The sequence below is a fragment of the Mercenaria mercenaria genome, chromosome 2 (assembly GCF_021730395.1).
Source record: "Mercenaria mercenaria strain notata chromosome 2, MADL_Memer_1, whole genome shotgun sequence".
Taxonomy (NCBI): Eukaryota; Metazoa; Mollusca; class Bivalvia; order Venerida; family Veneridae; genus Mercenaria; species Mercenaria mercenaria.
Window position 1 is genome coordinate 93,496,648 of NC_069362.1, and position 18,020 is coordinate 93,514,667.

The 18,020-nt window shown below is 35.8% G+C and overlaps 2 protein-coding genes across 2 annotated transcripts in view; both read left to right on the forward strand.

Moving 5' to 3' along the window:
- LOC123564598 (uncharacterized) overlaps nt 1-18,020 on the forward strand; it is a 56,131-nt gene that overhangs the window by 23,969 nt on the left and 14,142 nt on the right. The window contains exon 3 of the mRNA XM_053527303.1: nt 1,379-2,158. Coding sequence (XP_053383278.1) covers nt 1,379-2,158 — 780 coding nt within the window. The remainder of the gene's footprint in view (nt 1-1,378; nt 2,159-18,020) is intronic.
- Nucleotides 553-4,908, forward strand: LOC123564599 (toll-like receptor 3). The gene has a single exon (XM_045358302.2). The coding sequence runs from the start codon at nt 688-690 to the stop codon at nt 2,188-2,190; it is 1,503 nt and encodes a 500-aa protein (XP_045214237.2). The 5' UTR covers nt 553-687; the 3' UTR covers nt 2,191-4,908.

Below are 18,020 nucleotides of genomic sequence, written 5' to 3' on the forward strand. Positions count from 1 at the left end.
ACATCACAGAATTACCAGACGATTTCTTAAAAGGTCAAATTCATTCCTTAAGAGAACTAACATTATCATGGAACCCACTTGAAAAGATTCCAGTTTACCCTCTGTATGCTGTAGGAGTTACTCGTATATTTATTAGTCATTGCAGAATCAATTCAAGTGGCTTTCAAACTTTTATAGACAGTTTAAGTCACAACGATCTTAGTGCAGCTTACAATAACCATCCTGGATTTGAGTTACTTGGGCCTTACACAGCAAGGGCAATGCTCGACCTATCTTTCAATGATATAGGAACTATTGAAAATGCAGTGACGAGTGGACCACAGATGTTTAAGTTTCAAGATTTACTTCAATGTTTTTATGTAATTCTAATCGGAAATCCAATAGACTGCACCTGTATGGTAGTTATACCTGATTTGATTTCATTTATAAATAATAAAAGAAAGCTGGATACAATATCATGGGCTAACACCTGGATATGTGTGCGCCCTTTGGAATTTAAAGGGAGACTTGTTTCGAGTATATTACCGAAAGAGACTTACTGTCCAGTTTTAATTGAAAACTGTCCAGAACGTTGCTCTTGTTTTCAGTCTGGAATCAGACAAATTGCAAATGGACACAATAATAATAATAGCATCAGAACCATTGTCGACTGCAGAAATTTAAACATTACACGTTTGCCTGAAAAAAATGCCAGCTGGAAAACTAGAACTTTTGTTTCAAAATACAAGTCTAACCCAGTTAACTTCAAGGGACTACTTCAGAAATACGACAGTACTTGATGCCTCACAAAACAGAATAAACGTTATAAAATCGACCGTGGCAACTGCAATGACAAATTTCACCTCTTTAAAATTAGATCATAATAATTTAACAAGTCTTCCTGTCCAAATCATGTCAACAAATATTAGAACACTAACGCTTGCAAATAACCCTTTCATCTGTGACTGTCACAACCGCTGGATGAAATCATGGCTCAACGAAAGTACAACCTCAGTTACAGACTGGAATAAAATTGAATGTACTTATAACAAAAGCAAAGTAAACCAAATGGTTTCTCTCTCAGATTCATTCTTTGTTTGCCATTCCGAGTCTACAATAAGTATTTCCGAACATATTATTTTTCCATCAGTTGTAACAGGTTGTATTTTATTTGTTTTATTTTCAATATGTCTGTTAATATATTTCCAACGATTCACAATCAAAGTGTTACTCTTTATGCACTTTGGGATTCGTTCATTTGATAAACAAAAACACGATGATGCAAATACAGAATATGATGCTTTTGTGCTTTATTCACAAAGTGACTCTGCATTCGTAAGTATGAATATAATAGAAACTCTGATAAAGAAAGGTTATACTGTATGTAACTTATATGAAGACCTTGTGATTGGTTTCACATTTCTCGATAACATTGAACACATGGTCAAAAAGTCAAGAAAAATTATATTCTTAGTTACAGAGGATACACTAACTAATAATATGCTGATGTCTGCATGGAATATAGCTTATGAAAAAGCAATTGACAATTTCACAGACGCTATAATTTTAGTACTTGATAATGAAATTAAGAGTAAATGTGAGGACGATAAACTGAGAAAATATATAAGGAGTGGTAAATTTATCAAAATGAAATCAAACCTTCTACAATCAAGTATTTTGTATCTTATGCCAAAGCACGTGCACAATGTAAATAACAGTAATTTGAATATTGTGGACGCTGATGACCCTGCCATACCAATGATAATGAAAAGAAATAATTTTGGCTATGATATAAATAACAGTTTAGTGTACATATCACACCCTGAAGAACATGATGAAGAAATCAGAAACACCCTATTTCCTGAGTTAGAAGTGAAGAATTATGATGTTAGAATCTTTGAAAACGCGTTTATTCCTGGTGCAGATATTCGAGAAGAAATCACCGAAACGCTTGAAGATTCCGAACGTTTCATATTTATTCTTTCACAGGAAACACTTGAAGACGAACTTAAAATGTTCATTCTCTCCACTGTTATATCGAAATCTGTCTTGAGTAATAACAACTTTCTATTGTTATTCACTTCTGGCTTTATAGATTATTCGTTCTTGCCTAAAGAGATAGAAAATTATTTAAACAAATATGTTACAGGAATAATCGCATGTCCCGAGTTCAAAGGACGTTTGTTAAAAGCTCTAGGGTACAGATTTTAATCATATACTCTGTAGGATCATCCAAACGCTTACAATTATAATGAATGACATTTTGAAAACAAAGACAGACGTCATGAAAAGATCAGAATTTTAAACATATATTCTAGTATGCATATGCGAGGCTCTGTGGCTGTGTTTTTTGGTGCCCTGTGCTTCCGAGAAAACTACCCTTACCTATTATCTTATGAAAGTTTTATTCAAGCCATCGAATCTGTATATATTATCTTTTTTATTTCATACGACTTGTTTGGACTACAATAAGATTCATTTCGTAATTTCCGGGTCTCTCCCTCTTTATTTGGTCTTTTTGCTTTTGTTCTAAATGTTTATTGGGGCTTCAGAAGACAATAGAAAACCCAATATACATTTATATATGTATATATAAGTATGTTTAAACTAAAGCTTAATTAATTAATGACGTTACAATATTTACGTTGTATACAAATGTGTACGCATCATATGACGTTGCATGACAATTACGCCTTTTATGACGTCATATTTTATTATTTTCCCTGATGTATGAATTAACAAAACAGGTTGGCAAATATTAACTAACTCATGTATGTTATTATTTATATCATGTTGACGGTCTACACTGACGGTCTGCTTCTCTTAACACTTAAATTTTGCTTTCATGCTATCTAAAATATCCAGAATGTTTATAACAAATCCATTAACATTGTCAACAATGACTGAAATTTACAACGGTATATACCCACTCAAACTTATATTGACAGTATTTTGAAAAGACATAATATTAACAGGCTACTATACCCTCTTTAAATCGATACTCTACATTAATGATATTGTCTAACATTTGTTATGAATTAGCTACAATCTTAGTCAAAATCCTTTTCTCGTGTGCATTGTCTCAACTTGTAGTGTTGGAAAGTCATTTACATTCAACTTGACGTCATATATGAACTGAATAGACTAACTTTATCTTCTTTTCTCAGCAACTGTAAAATTTTAGCCTTTTAATTTAGTTTACTGTTGGAAAAGATTCTAATATGCTTACCTGTGTAAAGACAGGATTATCCCAAGCAATGCTTTTTTATCCATGCTTTACTGGAGATTGTTCACAAATTTGTAAGGTCGCATTGGCAAGGAGCAAAGTTTGGGGTGGCAATAGCAAATGTGGGGGCACGGACAGCGCAAAACCTATCAAGATATTCCCTAAAAATTTACCGAAACCAAAAACAAACAGGAAAAATACGTTCTTTTCCCTTATTGACTATAGACATCAAATAAAATTCTTATCAGTTTATCAGTACATGTAATTGCTGTCTCAAATTGGCATGTTTCCTTCAACAACTGATATTCCTAAAAATGGGAACAAAAATCGAGTTTTGGAGGCCCAGCCCCCACATGCTCCAACGCCTATGGATCGTTTTTGTTGCAAAGATCGAGATGACAAATAGATTTGGTTATTTCCTGACATTATGTATATAGTTTATGTAATGGTGTTATAATACTGCTAATAATATGTGACGTCTGTCACATAAGTATTTGAAAGCAGCTGTCATAATATTAAAATTTGTCTTTTAACAAAATTTAGATGCTTGTACCGTTAAAACATTTTTATTCAGTGCCACTGTTAGAGCATATACCCTTTACATTTATTGTTGATGTTTGATATCATTTACAGCTTCGTTTTGCACCATTTTAAATGTATAAATTTTACATGAGTATTCATTTTACGCTATCCAAGACAACGCTTTGCCTAACACACCTTTCTAGATGCTCTTATTATAAATAATGCTTAAGGTATATTTAGATCTGTATTGTTACATCGTTATTTAATGATATCGTATTCATTTTCATGAATGGATTATGTGGTTTATGCTATCCAAGATAACGTGGAGGTTTGAATTTTATGTTGTAGATGGATTCTTTTAGACATTATATATCATAAAGCATGATTAGGGTTTATTTATATTTATATTGTTACATCATTAGGTAAAGATGTTTATATCGCTCACAGCTTCATTTTGCACTATTGCATAAAAAATGTTCATATTACGCTATCCAAGAAGTTTGAGTATAACATCATTCTACATGCCATCAATTTGAAATTTGTTTGTATATAGACATTTATGTTGTTTACAGCTATAGATGAAAGAAAAAACTAAAAAAAAAAATTCTCACCATCAAAGATGTCTTTAAACGTTCAGATTTTAGGCCTACATTGTGGAAATTATTTTCTTATTCCTGATTGTGCTTAAGTATAATATATTATCTTCTAACTTTATGCGCATAATACATTTTATTTATATCAAAGAAACTGTCCTTAAAGAAATATATCTACAGTATTTGCCAATTTTTATCAGATTGCTTATTGTGTAGAGAGATAAGTTGACTAGATTCTGCGCCTTGCATGAACATAATAATTGTGTATTGGTTTAAATGTCTAATGTTATAACATGTAGAGCGTCTTTTACATACTTTAGATAAACAGTATTCTGTTATATAAATTAGTGTTTTGTTTCCGAACTGATTAAATGCATGTTAGATAAATATTTATTTGGAGAGTATTCATCATGTTATACTGTATATCCGGTACAAGATGGTACATTCGAGACTAGACAACCAATCAGACACTGTATATATTATAATAAAATTATTCTATTGTGGTATTGTTTACTAAATCATGCAGGTCATTATGTACAAGTATGAGATCATTTCAACCAATCCGCCAATGTATATATTTCAATTCTGTTTTGTGTTGTTGTTTACTGTAGGCCGATCTTAATCGTTTCACACTGTTAAGAGAATACCATGAATCAAGATTAGTATCAGTATTGACAAATATTTTGGTCCATAAGATATTGTTCATTGATATGACAGAATGAGTTCAGTCCGATTTTATTACAGATACATATGTATTAACAACAATAAATACAGCTTATTTTATACACAATAATAGTTGTTTTTAGGCTTTTAAAGTACCACCCCTATGACTGAAGCATAACGTCATATATGTACTTATTTGGTAGATTTCTTTCAAATTTTAATGATGAATATGACGCCTAAGTGCTCCCCTCCCAACCCCAACCCACACTTCGGACATTATTTTGAACCCGTGATGACACTGCGGAAAAATAAATAAATATTTATAGACATGAATATTCAGAGTAGATAAATACTTTATGGCAATATCTTTATAAAATTCCATTTTTAGGATGTTCAAAATTACCGCCATTCTGAAAATATCAGTGTCCAGTAAAATTGATTGTATATTAATTTTTATCCTTAATCAATTCATCGTGCAAATTATATCTTAACTAGAAAATGCTTTTGTAAAAAAGCGCATGTCTCCCCCAATGCAAAGTCGTATAGGCAAGAAGTCAATAGGGGTCAGGAGCAAAAGTCAAAGAGACACTGATGGTTGGCTGCAATAGCGATCATCTACTTGGCATGTCCAGTCATCCCGCTAAGTTTCAACACTCTTGGCCTAGTGGTTCTCAAGTCACTGTTCAGGCTTCTGTGACCTTGACCTTTGATCAAGTGACCCCAAAATAAATAGGGGTCATCTACTCTGCATGTCCAATCATCCTATTAAGTTTCAACATTCTTGCTCAAGTGGTTCTCAAGTTATTTTCCGGAAATGATTTTACATGACCAGGCCCCTGTGATCTTGACCTTTAATAGACTGACCCAAAAATCAATAGGAGTTATCTACTCTGCATGTTCAATCATCCTATGACATTTCAACATTCTGGGTCAGGTGATTCTCAAGTTATTGATCGGAAATTGTTTTCCATGTTCAGGCTCCTGTGACCTTGACCTTTAACAGAGTGGCGCCAAAATTGATATGGGTCATCTATTCTTATGTTCAATCATCTTATGAAGTTTCAACATTCTGGATCAAGAGGTTCTCAAGTTATTGTTTGGAAATGGTTATCAATGTTCAGGCCCCTGTGACCTTGACCTTTAACGGAGTGATCCCAAAAACAATACGGGTCATTTACTCTGCATGACCAATCATCCTATGAAGTTTCAACATTCTGGGTCGAGTGGTTATCATGTTACTGACCGGAAATGGTTTTCCATGTTCAGGCCCCTGTGACCTTGACCTTTAATAGAGTGACCCCAAAATTAATTGGAGTCATTTACTCTGCGTGTCCAATTAGCCTATGAAGTTTCAACATATTGGTCAAGAGGTTCTCAAGTTATTGATGGGAAATGGTATTCCATTTTCAGTCCCCTGTGACCTTGACCTTTAGCAGAGTGACCCCAAAATCGATAGGGATCATCTACTCTGCATGACCAATCAACCTATTAAGTTTCAACATTCTGGATTAAGTGGTTCCCAAGTTACTGACCGGAAATGGTTTTCAATGTTCAGGCCCCTGTGACCTTGACCTTTAACAGAATAACCGAAAAATTAATAGGGGTCATCTACTGTGCATGTACAATCATCCTATGAAGTGGTACTCAAGTTATTGATCAGAAATGGTTTTCAATTTTCAATCCTCTGTGACCTTGACCTTTATCGGAGTGACCCAAAAAACAATAGGAGTCATCTACTCTACATGACCAATCATCCTATGAAGTTTCAACATTCTGGGTTAAGTGGTTCTCTAGTTATTGATCGGAAATGGTTTTCAATGTTCAGACCCCTGTGTCCTTGACCTTTGATAGAGTTACCGCAAAATCAATAGGGGTCGTCTACTCAAGCAGCCCTACAACCGTATGAAGTTTGAAGGTTCTAGATCAAATGGTTCTTCAGTTATTGATCGGAAATGAAGTGTGACGTACGGACGGAAGGATGGACATGGTAATCAATGTTCAGGCCCCTGTGACCTGGACCTTTAACGGAGTGACCCCAAAAACAATAGGGGTCATTTACTCTGCATGACCAATCATCTTATGAAGTGTCAACAGTCTGGGTCGAGTGGTTCTCAAGTTACTGACCGGAAACGGTTTTCCATGTTCAGGCTCCTGTGACATTGACCTTTAACGGAGTGATCCCAAAAACAGTAGGTGTCATTTACTCTGCATGTCCAATCATCTTATGAAGTTTCAACATTCTGGGTCAAGTGGTTCTCAAGTTACTGACCAAAAATGGTTTTCCATGTTCAGGCCCCTGTGACCTTGACCTTTAATAGAGTAACTCCAAAATTAATTGGGATCATCTACTCTGCATGTCCAATCATCTTATTAAGTTTCAACATTCTGGGTCAAGTGGTTCTCAAGTTACTGACCGGATATGGTTTTCAATGTTCAGGCCCTGTGACCTTGACCTTTAACAGAGTGACCCCAAAATCGATAGGGGTCATTTACTCTGCATGACCAATCATCTATTAAGTTTCAACATTCTGGGCCAAGTGGTTCTCAGGTTACTGACCGGAAATGGTTTTCAACGTTAAGGCCCCTGTGACCTTGACTTTTAACAGAGTAACCGAAAAATCAATAGGGGTCATCTACTTTGCATGTACAATCATCCTATGAAGTTTCAACATTCTGGGTCAATGGGTACTCAAGTTATTGATCAGAAATAGTTTTCAATGTTCAGACCCCTGTGACCTTGACCTTTAACGGAGTGACCCGAAAACACAATAGAGGTCATCTACTCTACATGACCAATCAACCTATGAAGTTTCAACATTCTGGGTCAAGTGGTTCTCTAGTTATTGATCGGAAATGGTTTTCAATATTCAGGCCCCTGTGACCTTGACCTTTAATGGAGTGACCGCAAAATCAACAGGCGTCGTCTACTCAAGCAGCGCTACAACCAGATGAAGTTTGAATGTTCTAGATCAAATGGTTCTCCAGTTATTGATCGGAAATTAAGTGTGACGCACGGACGGAAGGACGGACATGGTAATCAATGTTCAGGCCCCTGTGACCTTGACCTTTAACGGAGTGATCCCAAAAACAATAGGGATCATTTATTCTGCATGACCAATCATCCTATGAAGTTACTGACCGAAAGCTATTTTCAATATTCTGGCCCCTGTGTCCTTGACCTTTAACGAAGTGACCCCAAAAACAATAGGTGTCATTTACTCTGCATGTCCAATCATCCTATGAAGTTTCAACATTCTGGGTCGAGTGGTTCTCAAGTTACTGACCGGAAATGGTTTTCAATGTTCAGACCCCTGTGACCTTGACCTTTGATGAAGTGACCCAAAAATCAATAGGGGTCGTCTACTCCAGCAGCCCTACAACCCTATGAAGGTTCTAGATCAAATCGTTATCCAGTTATTGATCAGATATGAAGTGTGACGTACGGACGGACGGACGGACAGACGGACATGCTTATCAATGTTCAGGCCCCTGTGTCCTTGTCCTTTAACGGAGTTACCCTAAAAACAATAGGGGTCATTTACTCTGCATGACTAATTATCCTACGAAGTTTCAACATTCTGGGTCGAGTGGTTCTCAAGTGACTGACCAGAAACGGTTTTCCATGTTCAGGGCCCTGTGACCTTGACCTTTAAAGAAAGACCCCAAAATTAATAGAGGTCATTTACTCTGCATGACCAATTATCCTATGAAGTTTTAACATTCTGGGTCAAGAGGTTCTCAAGTTATTGATCGGAAACGGTTTTCCATGTTCAGGCCCCTGTGACCTTGACCTTTAACAGAGTGACCCCAATTCGATAGGTTTCATCTACTCTGCAAGATCCATCATCCTATTACGTTTCAACATTCTTGCTCAAGTGGTTTCAAGTTACTGACCGGAAATTGTTTTCAATGTTCAGGCCCCTGTGACCTTGACCTTTAACAGAGTGACCCCAAAATCAATAGGTGTCATCTGCTTTGCATGTCCAATCACCGTATGAAGTTTCAACATTCTGAGTCAAGTGGTTCTCAAGTTACTGACCGGAAATTGTTTTCACTTTCCAGGCCCCTGTGACCTTGACCTTTAACAGAGTGACCCCAAAATCAATAGGGATCATCTACATTGCATGTCCAATCATCCTCTGAAGTTTCAACATTCTTGGTTAAGTGGTTTTTAAGTTACAGACCGGAAACGGTTTTCCATGTTCAGGGCCCTGTGACCTTGACCTTCAATAGAGTGACCCCAAAATTAATTGGGATCATTTACTCTGCATGTCCAATTATCCTGCGAAGTTTTAACATTCTGGGTCAAGAGGTTCTCAAGTTATTGATCGGAGACTGTTTTCCATGTTCAGGCCCCTGTGACCTTGACCTTTGACAGAGTGACCCCAAAATCGATAATGATCATCTACTCCGCATGTCCAATCATCCTGTTAAGTTTCAACATTCTGGGTCAAGTGGTTCTCAAGTTACTGACCGGAAATGGTTTTCAATGTTCAGGCCCCTGTGACCTTGACCTTTGATGGAGTGACTCCAAAATCAATAGGGGTCGTCTACTCCAGCAGCCCTACAACCCTATGAAGGTTGAAGGCTCTAGATTAAATGGTTCTCCAGTTATTGATCGGAAATGAAGTGTGACGTACGGACGGGGACGGACAGGACAAAAGCAATATGTCTCCCCCACGGGGGGGGGGGACATAATTACCCTCGAAGGTTGAAGAGGTACCCTATCAGCCTGACTTCCTTAACATCAGTTCTTTATTATCGGATACCAGTATTGCAAAGAATGGTTATTTTGTCGCTTTTCATGCCAGTCGATGAATGATTCAATGTATCAATTCCTTGGTGTTTATTATATTGTTAACCCTTGTTAACAGCAAAATTAAGGTCGTTAGTTTATTTATTAAGTGCAGCCGGGTGAGCGCATGAAGTATGTTTCTCTTCTGTTTGAAGAATTAAATATATTATATACAAATGTCATGTCTTTGATATATTAGTTAATAAAACGAAATGTATAATGCAGTATATATTCTAACTAAAATTAATTTGTTGTCATTAATATCCCCGTTTTATGTTAAGCCAGAAACAAGGGGAAAAAGGTTTTAGAGGAATCTTGATAATGGTTCGTATGGAAATATCATAATATGTTTATACCAATTCAATGTAGCTTTTGTTAGTTTGTTTTGGGAATAACGCCGTTTTTCAACAGTATTTCAAGGAGAGCGTGGTCTAGTGGATAATGTGTCGGCTGCTCAATCCAGGGGCCGTGGGTTCTAGCCCCGCTGGGGTCACGACCATGACTTCTCATAAGACACCAGTACTTGTTTTTCCAGGAAGCGGACTCGGAATGGGTTCCAACCAGCTAAATGAAACGACTGACATTAACCAACCAAAGAACTATAAACTAGATGAAATAAATTACTTGGTTGAAAGGAGTTGATTGTGCTTTTGAGTACCATTACTCACATAATGGCCCTGAATGGGTAATTAATGTTTAAGCACTCATCAAAAACAATTATCTTAGAAAGTTATAGTATTGTTCCTTTCAATACGACCATTTGAACAAAAGTTGCTTGTTTTACAGAGGTTACAATTATGTCAGATGTACGGTTATTTTGAATCTCATCAGACTGTCAAACCAAATATAGCTAAGTATTTCGTCTCAAAGGGTCATCAGGGCGTTTGGTAAAATTACAAGATCTTGTAACGGGTATCGGCTGATTCACTATGGAGAACATCACTTTATGGAATCTATATCTGCACTTCCAAGTTTGGAGAATATGTTATCGTATTCTTCTAATGTTTACAGATTCACGGTAGAGGATGACGGAAGTGAGCTCGTGGAGACATGGAAACAGCCAGCAGGTGCCACATGGTCCCAGCAGCAAACAACATAACAACCCAAGCCCAAACTAGGTAAATATTTATGATACAATGCAACTTTGGCAATATAGATTATCATTGTACTTTGGATTTTGTTGTTATTTTATGATGCGAACGGTAGACAATAACAGTAAAATACTATACCTAAATCTGTGAATATTAATGATAAATCGTGTTTAATGAGATATTTCCAAAATACAAAGTTGTCTCCCTTCCACCTCCAGAAACATAGCAAGTTAAGGGGAGACGACCCGTGTAAGGCTTAACAATAGCAGTCTTTAAGTGCCGTGTGGCGGCTGTAAAACGTTTCCCCGTACTTGGATTCAGTGTTGTTATATTTTCTGGTCCTTTGGGATCGTAGAGTTCATTCAACATATGTGTAATAGAGTTCCGCTTTAGCCGGTGCTAGGGGGCACGAGAGGTGTTGCACATTTCATTACCTCTCATGAACAGACTCAAACAAACCGAGTCTACTATTATTATTCTTGGTTGCATTCTTTGCTCTCAAAGGATCTGATTACAGATTTTTTAAGTGACCGATTCAAGGTAGTCTGTAACACTGATCTGTCTTAGCGAATACAGATATAATATGTAGTATAAACGCGTGGAAGAGTCTACAATTGAAGGTTACTGTACCATTTTGAAATAGAATTCATCAATCAAAATAAGTTCTCCAAAAATAAATGTAACGAAATTACTGGATCACATTATTCTTTATTAAATTTGAAGTTTGAATGAATTGCCAGTTTTTTTTATTATTTAACTTGAAAAATAGACAATATATAATGACTTTGAAGCTGCAATCATTTTTTAAAATAATACAGTTTCATGCAAAGGTTGTCTCCTCAAAGATAGCCTCTTAAGAAAGCCTTCTTACTTTTGATGAACTCTTTCCATTCCAGAATATGAAGATTTCATTTGTTTTCCTAATTTCTAAGAATGGTATTTTATTTTATTCAAATTAAAAGTACAAAACATGTTGATTGCAGATTTTTGCCTGGCAGTTTCCCCAATGCTCGAATGCACACTCTATCATTCTAAACATCTTGGCCAGTGTTTAGATTAATGTTCCAACATAAATTTTAGAATTAAGGTTACCAACTAACATATAAGAATATGATAAATCAGTGGCTGAAAATTCTCGGAATTATCAGATGTATTTTCTCGCAGTGTTTCAATGGTTGGCCTCCTTGTATACCTTAAAATATATCTGATTTTATTTGGAAGTGTATCCCAAAGAGGTTCTATTACAAATCGTTTAAACGTTTATAAAAACAAAGAAAAATATCAAACAGGGAATGCCACGCACCAAAAGCGCAGCCTCCTCAAAACGAACCCCCCAGCACGCAAACGCGTGCACCACACACACACACACTCAAAGCTTACACATCAGGACAAAACGAACAACACACAAACACACACACTCAAAGCCAACACATAAGGACAAGACGAACAATAAGCATACACACACGCGCGCACACAAAGTCAACACACAAGGACAAAACGAACAAACAAAGGAACACAGTGGGGCACCGCCTTGGAACGGTCAGAGGCAAAAACACCACTGGGGAGCTTAAACCGGTTTATGGTGCGCACCCAACCTCACTCTTACCCCCAACATGTTCCAAAGACATGGGACAGTGTAAATAAAAGTAATCCCCTCCAGGTGAATCTCTAACACACGTAATGGAAACAAAAAAGCATGGCATGTAAAACACAAAAATGCTCGTGTATAAATATATAAAAAGCAAACCTTAAGAACCAAAAACGTATGTACTCAATGCCTTTTCAGACGACAGAGCAACAAGAGAAACACCCTTAAGGGCCCGACGAAACAGGCCAGAAGACAAATATCAAAACAGTTCAGTCCTGGTAGGATTTAAAAACTGCTCATCATAGAGTCCTCCCCCTCTTCCGTCAGACGCAATCAAAGAGGGAAGCGTAGTGTCCAGCTGTAAACGGGTTGAACACTAAACATGCGGTATGTCTCAAAACAGTTGGGTCGTAACCTCTTTTAATAAAACGTTTGATAATCTTTTCAAATACATTTGGAAAATTACCATGACCCAAGATCTTACGAAGTTTGTAAACCACATCCCGATAAAAAACGGGTTTAGAAATACCTTCTCGCAGAAGTGTCTTTAAATTACTATTGAATTTTAAAACTAAAGCAGAAGTACGATAATAAAATTTAGTAAAATATTTACGCAATTTGTAATAACGGTAGCCTTGCTGAAGAAGTTTACTTGTAATATATTGATTACGTTCATTGAAATGCTTGACATGACTACACGCTCTGGCAAACCGAATTAATTGAGAAATATATACCCCATAAGATGTAGCCTGAGGTACATCCCCATTCAAATGGGGAAAATTTACAGTACTAAAATTAAAATCATCCCTCTTGTCATAAATTTTGGTATGTATAATATTGTCATAAATAGAGAGATGTAAATCTAAAAATGAAGCATCAGTATCCGAATTGTTAGTTTTAAAACTGAATTATAAAATATAAAATATAAAACCGTTCACCGTGACCCAGTGGTTAAAGCGTCAGCCTCAGGATTGGGAGGTCGAAGGTACGAGCCCCATGGGGAGCGTTCGTCCGAGAGATGTTTGTCATGGGATTCGTTTCGAAAAGGCCGGTTCGTGAGCCGCGAGCAAGATTAATGAATGGTTACCGACCTCTATCCGCCTGGCGCCTGGTATACTGGTAGGAGTTGGAGGATAATTGGTACGCACAATAAAGGTTTCTCATAAGCCAAATTGGCAGACCCTTTCAATAGGGGTGACACTATAATAAACAAGACCTTAACCTCTACTTTTTATTTATTCAAAACTTTGATGAATGCAGACCAAAATTCACAAAATATCCCCATAATTCTGCTCTTCAATATCATGTTTTACTTTTTGCACATAAATCCCATAGTAAAGGTTTATAAAAACTGTTCATTTCTGACACATATTTGCTTACAGCTTTTGGCTTTGTACTTTGGTGAAAGAATATGGTATTATTCTTTGTGTTTTTGTATAATTAATGGTTGTTTTGATATGAAATATGGATTCAAAATCCATGATGAAATATAATGCTATCTTCGTATTCAAGTGACAAAAAATGATACAATCGATTGAATTCTAAGTCATCGACACTTAGTAAAACGACATTACAGTTTGGTCTCAGTAGAAAAAAAAATGTAAAGTTTGTTTGAAACGACAGCTTCTTCGTATAGTATTTGAACATTACATCTTTTTTTTTTTTAAGATAATTTACGACCACCAACCTCAGACGCATTTAAAAAAAACATCCGGACGTCTAAGAAGTCAACAAAATGGCCGCGTTGCGACATCAAAAGCGGCACCAGCACCGGAGCACGCAGTACTTAGATTAACTACATCCGCACATAAGGAAATATACCTGAACCTGTTGCCCCAGCAACAGTAGAACAAAAGCAAGGACCAAGTTTAAACACATTTTAAAGGTGGAGAAGTAGCTTTAACTGATTGGCATTAATACATTTTTTCAAGACACAGTCTAGATCATAGGCTGTTGATTTCCACAGCAGTAATGACTGGCAATAGGGTAATTGTGTAAAATGGTCAGTTATATTTTCTAGCTTTAAAAATACAGATTTGAACTTGTCATTGTTTTTGTATATTTCATATATAAAATTGCTTGAGAGTATGAAAATTCTCAAAAAAAAAAGTTTTAATTTGATCTGTTTTATTTTAAGAAAAAATAACATGAACATGTTGATAAAATGTGGAGACTTATTTTAGTTTTGCTTTATCTAAGAAGTCCAGTCTATATTCTATTATTGGTTAAAGACTTTATGTAGTTTGTCTTCAATTAAATATATCTCCGCACTTTTCATTCATAAAATTATTGATGCGCTGTATTCTCTTCTTCTACTACTGTTCAGTCTTCACTTCATAAATGAACATGTTCAAGACGTGTTTTATTGTTGATCTTTTTAGTTTATATTTTCATAAATTTTGCCAATGTTAGATATGCCTGTTGCTAGATGTACTCGTGCAATGTAACCAGCATAGCTAACTTACTTACTATCAGTATTAAGTAGGATGTTCGAAACATTTAGTCACGGATTGTGATTAATTTAGTTGGTGCGTTTATTGCTAACTGCTAAAATGTTTAAGGAACATACTAAAATAATATGACGTAAATTTGTCTACCATGTTCAAGTACTGGTTGCAGAAATTATTTATGTATGAATACGTACATGGACTTTATCTTTTTACGTTTCTCTAAAGCAGTTACTTCTTAAGTACGATTACAGAAAAGTGCCATATAAACACGAGAACATACAGGTTTTAATCATTACACATTCTAATGTGTTTGTCATTCCTGGACAAAGCATGTTAAATTTTACAAGTAAAAGCACAGCAAAAGTTCCTTCTAGGGCACATCTATATAAATATAAAATGATCATCTTGTAAAATTTTGGTTGCAATGTCTGTTTTATACTGCCAAAAAATGTCAGGTAAGTATTTACGCTAGTTATTTAACATAAAATATTTGTTCTCTTCTGTTCTGTTCATAAATTGTTAAACCCAACAACAAATTAAATATGTTACCACTTTCAGTAGAGTAAATACGGCAATAAAACACTGACCCGGTCAATCCATTACGATTCGATGCGTGAATTTGTTGCGCATAATTAGAGGGTCGCAATGGGGTTTGTTTTCACATATTAACCATGCATTTGAATGTAACGGTAATATTTAGTTGTTTACATTTAAATTTGCTGATATATGTCTATCTGGTCGACTGAATGTACATATGTTATGTTCTTCGAGAATGGGGGAAATAAAAGGATCCATCAATCATCCTCGGGTTTAGTAATATGCATTCCGTGGAACGCGTTCAGTCAGAGTCGCCTCAATAAGGAAAGAATAGTTTAACGTCAGAGGTTATTTCTAAGGTCACGGAGTTTAATTGGCCAGCTTGTAATTACAACAGCTTTTCGATATCAGTAGCTCAGTCAAGTGTGACTTACCGAATTAAAATATTCCTTCTCAAGAGAAGGAACAATTACAGTTCTTGCACTTTTATGAAAATACTTTAGCATGAAATTTAAAAAAGTATGTAAGCCTCATTTCTTTCTCATCCAAAATCATTTTTGGGAGTGATAATTATACACACAGGTAAGTATGAGTATGTATGTATGAGTGTACGTCTTATTGCCTGAAAAAAAATAACAACATTGTACCCACTGACATTTCGAACAATTGTTGAAAAACTTACACGATAGGGGTCAAACATATACGAAACGTAACGTGAATGTGATTCAAACTTACTGAATATTTGCTGATTTTCATATATAAGCCGCACCATGAGAAAACCAACATGGATCCAGATCACCTTGTGCATTCGCTCAGTCTAGTCAGAATCCATGCTGTTTGTTAAAGGTTTCTCTTATTACATACGCTTTGAAAGCGAACAGCATGGATCCTGACCAAAGGCTTTTTGTGAATAACTTTTGTAATATATCGATTTCACTTTGGAAAAAAATGACAAGAAAATTTTAAACGAAGAAAAATTAAAAATGTTGTATTTTGAATTTTTACAGGAAAATGACATTTGACCTATAATGTCTGGTTTGGCCTTGACTAATTTTCAGCTATTATTTCAACAGTGATATTATCTTTTATACATACTTTATAATGACTGATGATCAGTTTTACTAGTAGTAACAAAAATACGCTAAAACATAAAGAAAAATCATTGCAAAAATGCTGTTTTGCGATTTTTTTTAAACATATTTGACATTTGACCTTTGATAATTGGTTTGGCTTCGACTTATTGGGATAAGATCTACACTGCTGACCTTGCTTGACATGTATACATTAAGGTTAAATGCTAACAATGAATTATAACAACAAGCTATTTTTCAACAAAGTAATGAGTACGTATGCTACATTTTGTGAATTATTATACAAAAATGACCCATGACTTTCCATACCAGGTTTGACCTTGACTTACTTTCTCTTCCATGACATCGTTTGACATATATACATTAAAATGAACAACAATCAATTACTAAAATGAAAATCAGGAGGACCATGATGGCCCTATATATCCCACCAGAGTTGATCTGGCCTACTAACCTAGTTTTTAACCATACATGACCAAGAGTCGACCTTGACCTAAAGATCATTAAGACAAACATTCTGACTAAATTTCATAAAGATTTTTTACAACTATGGCCTCTAGAGTTTTCACAAGCTTTCCCTTTGATTTGACCAGGTGACCTAGTTTTTGACCCCACATGACCCAAATTTGAACTTGACCTATAGATTATCAAAACAAACATTCTGACTAATTCTCATGAGTTTCAAACTTTAACTGTGGTTTCTAGAGTGTTGAAAAGATTTTCTTTTGATCTGGCCTGGTGACCTAGCTTTTGACCCCACATGACCCAAGATTCAAACTTGAGCTAGAAATGATTAAGACAAACATTCTATAACCAAGTCTCATAAATATTGAGTTCCAACTGTGGCCCTTAAAGTGTTTGCAAACTTTTCCTTTGATTTGACCAGGCGACCTAATTTTTAACCCCACATAACCTAGATTCAAACTTGATCTAGAAATCATCAAACTAAACATTTTGACTAAGTTTCATAAATATTGGGTTACAACTGTGGCCTCTTAAGTGTTCACAAACCGGGTGACCTAGTTTTCGACCCAACATAACCCAGTTTTGAAGCTGACCTGGAGATTATCAAGTCTAATATTCTGACCAAGTTTGACAAAGATAAGGTCAAAAATGTGGTCTCTTAAGTGTTCACAAGTTTTTCCATTGATCTGACCTACTAACCTACTTTTGACCCAACATGACCCAGATTCAAAGCTGACCTAGAAATCATCAAGACCAACATTCTGACCAGGTTTTATAAAGATTGGATCACAAATACGACCTCTAGAGTGTTCACAAGCTTTTCCTTTGATCTGACCTACTGACCTAGTATTTGATCCCACATAGTTTCAAGCTTGACCTAGACACAATCAAGACTAACATTCTGACTAAGTTTCATAACGATTGGATCACAAATGTGGTCTCTAGAGTGTTCACAAGCTATTCCTTTGATCTTATCTACTGACCTAGCATTTGACCCCACATTACCCAGATTCAAATTTG

Excerpts from the sequence above, each read along its gene's own strand:
- LOC123564599 (XM_045358302.2), top strand. The coding sequence starts at position 688 with ATGCCAGCTGGAAAACTAGAACTTTTGTTTCAAAATACAAGTCTAACC.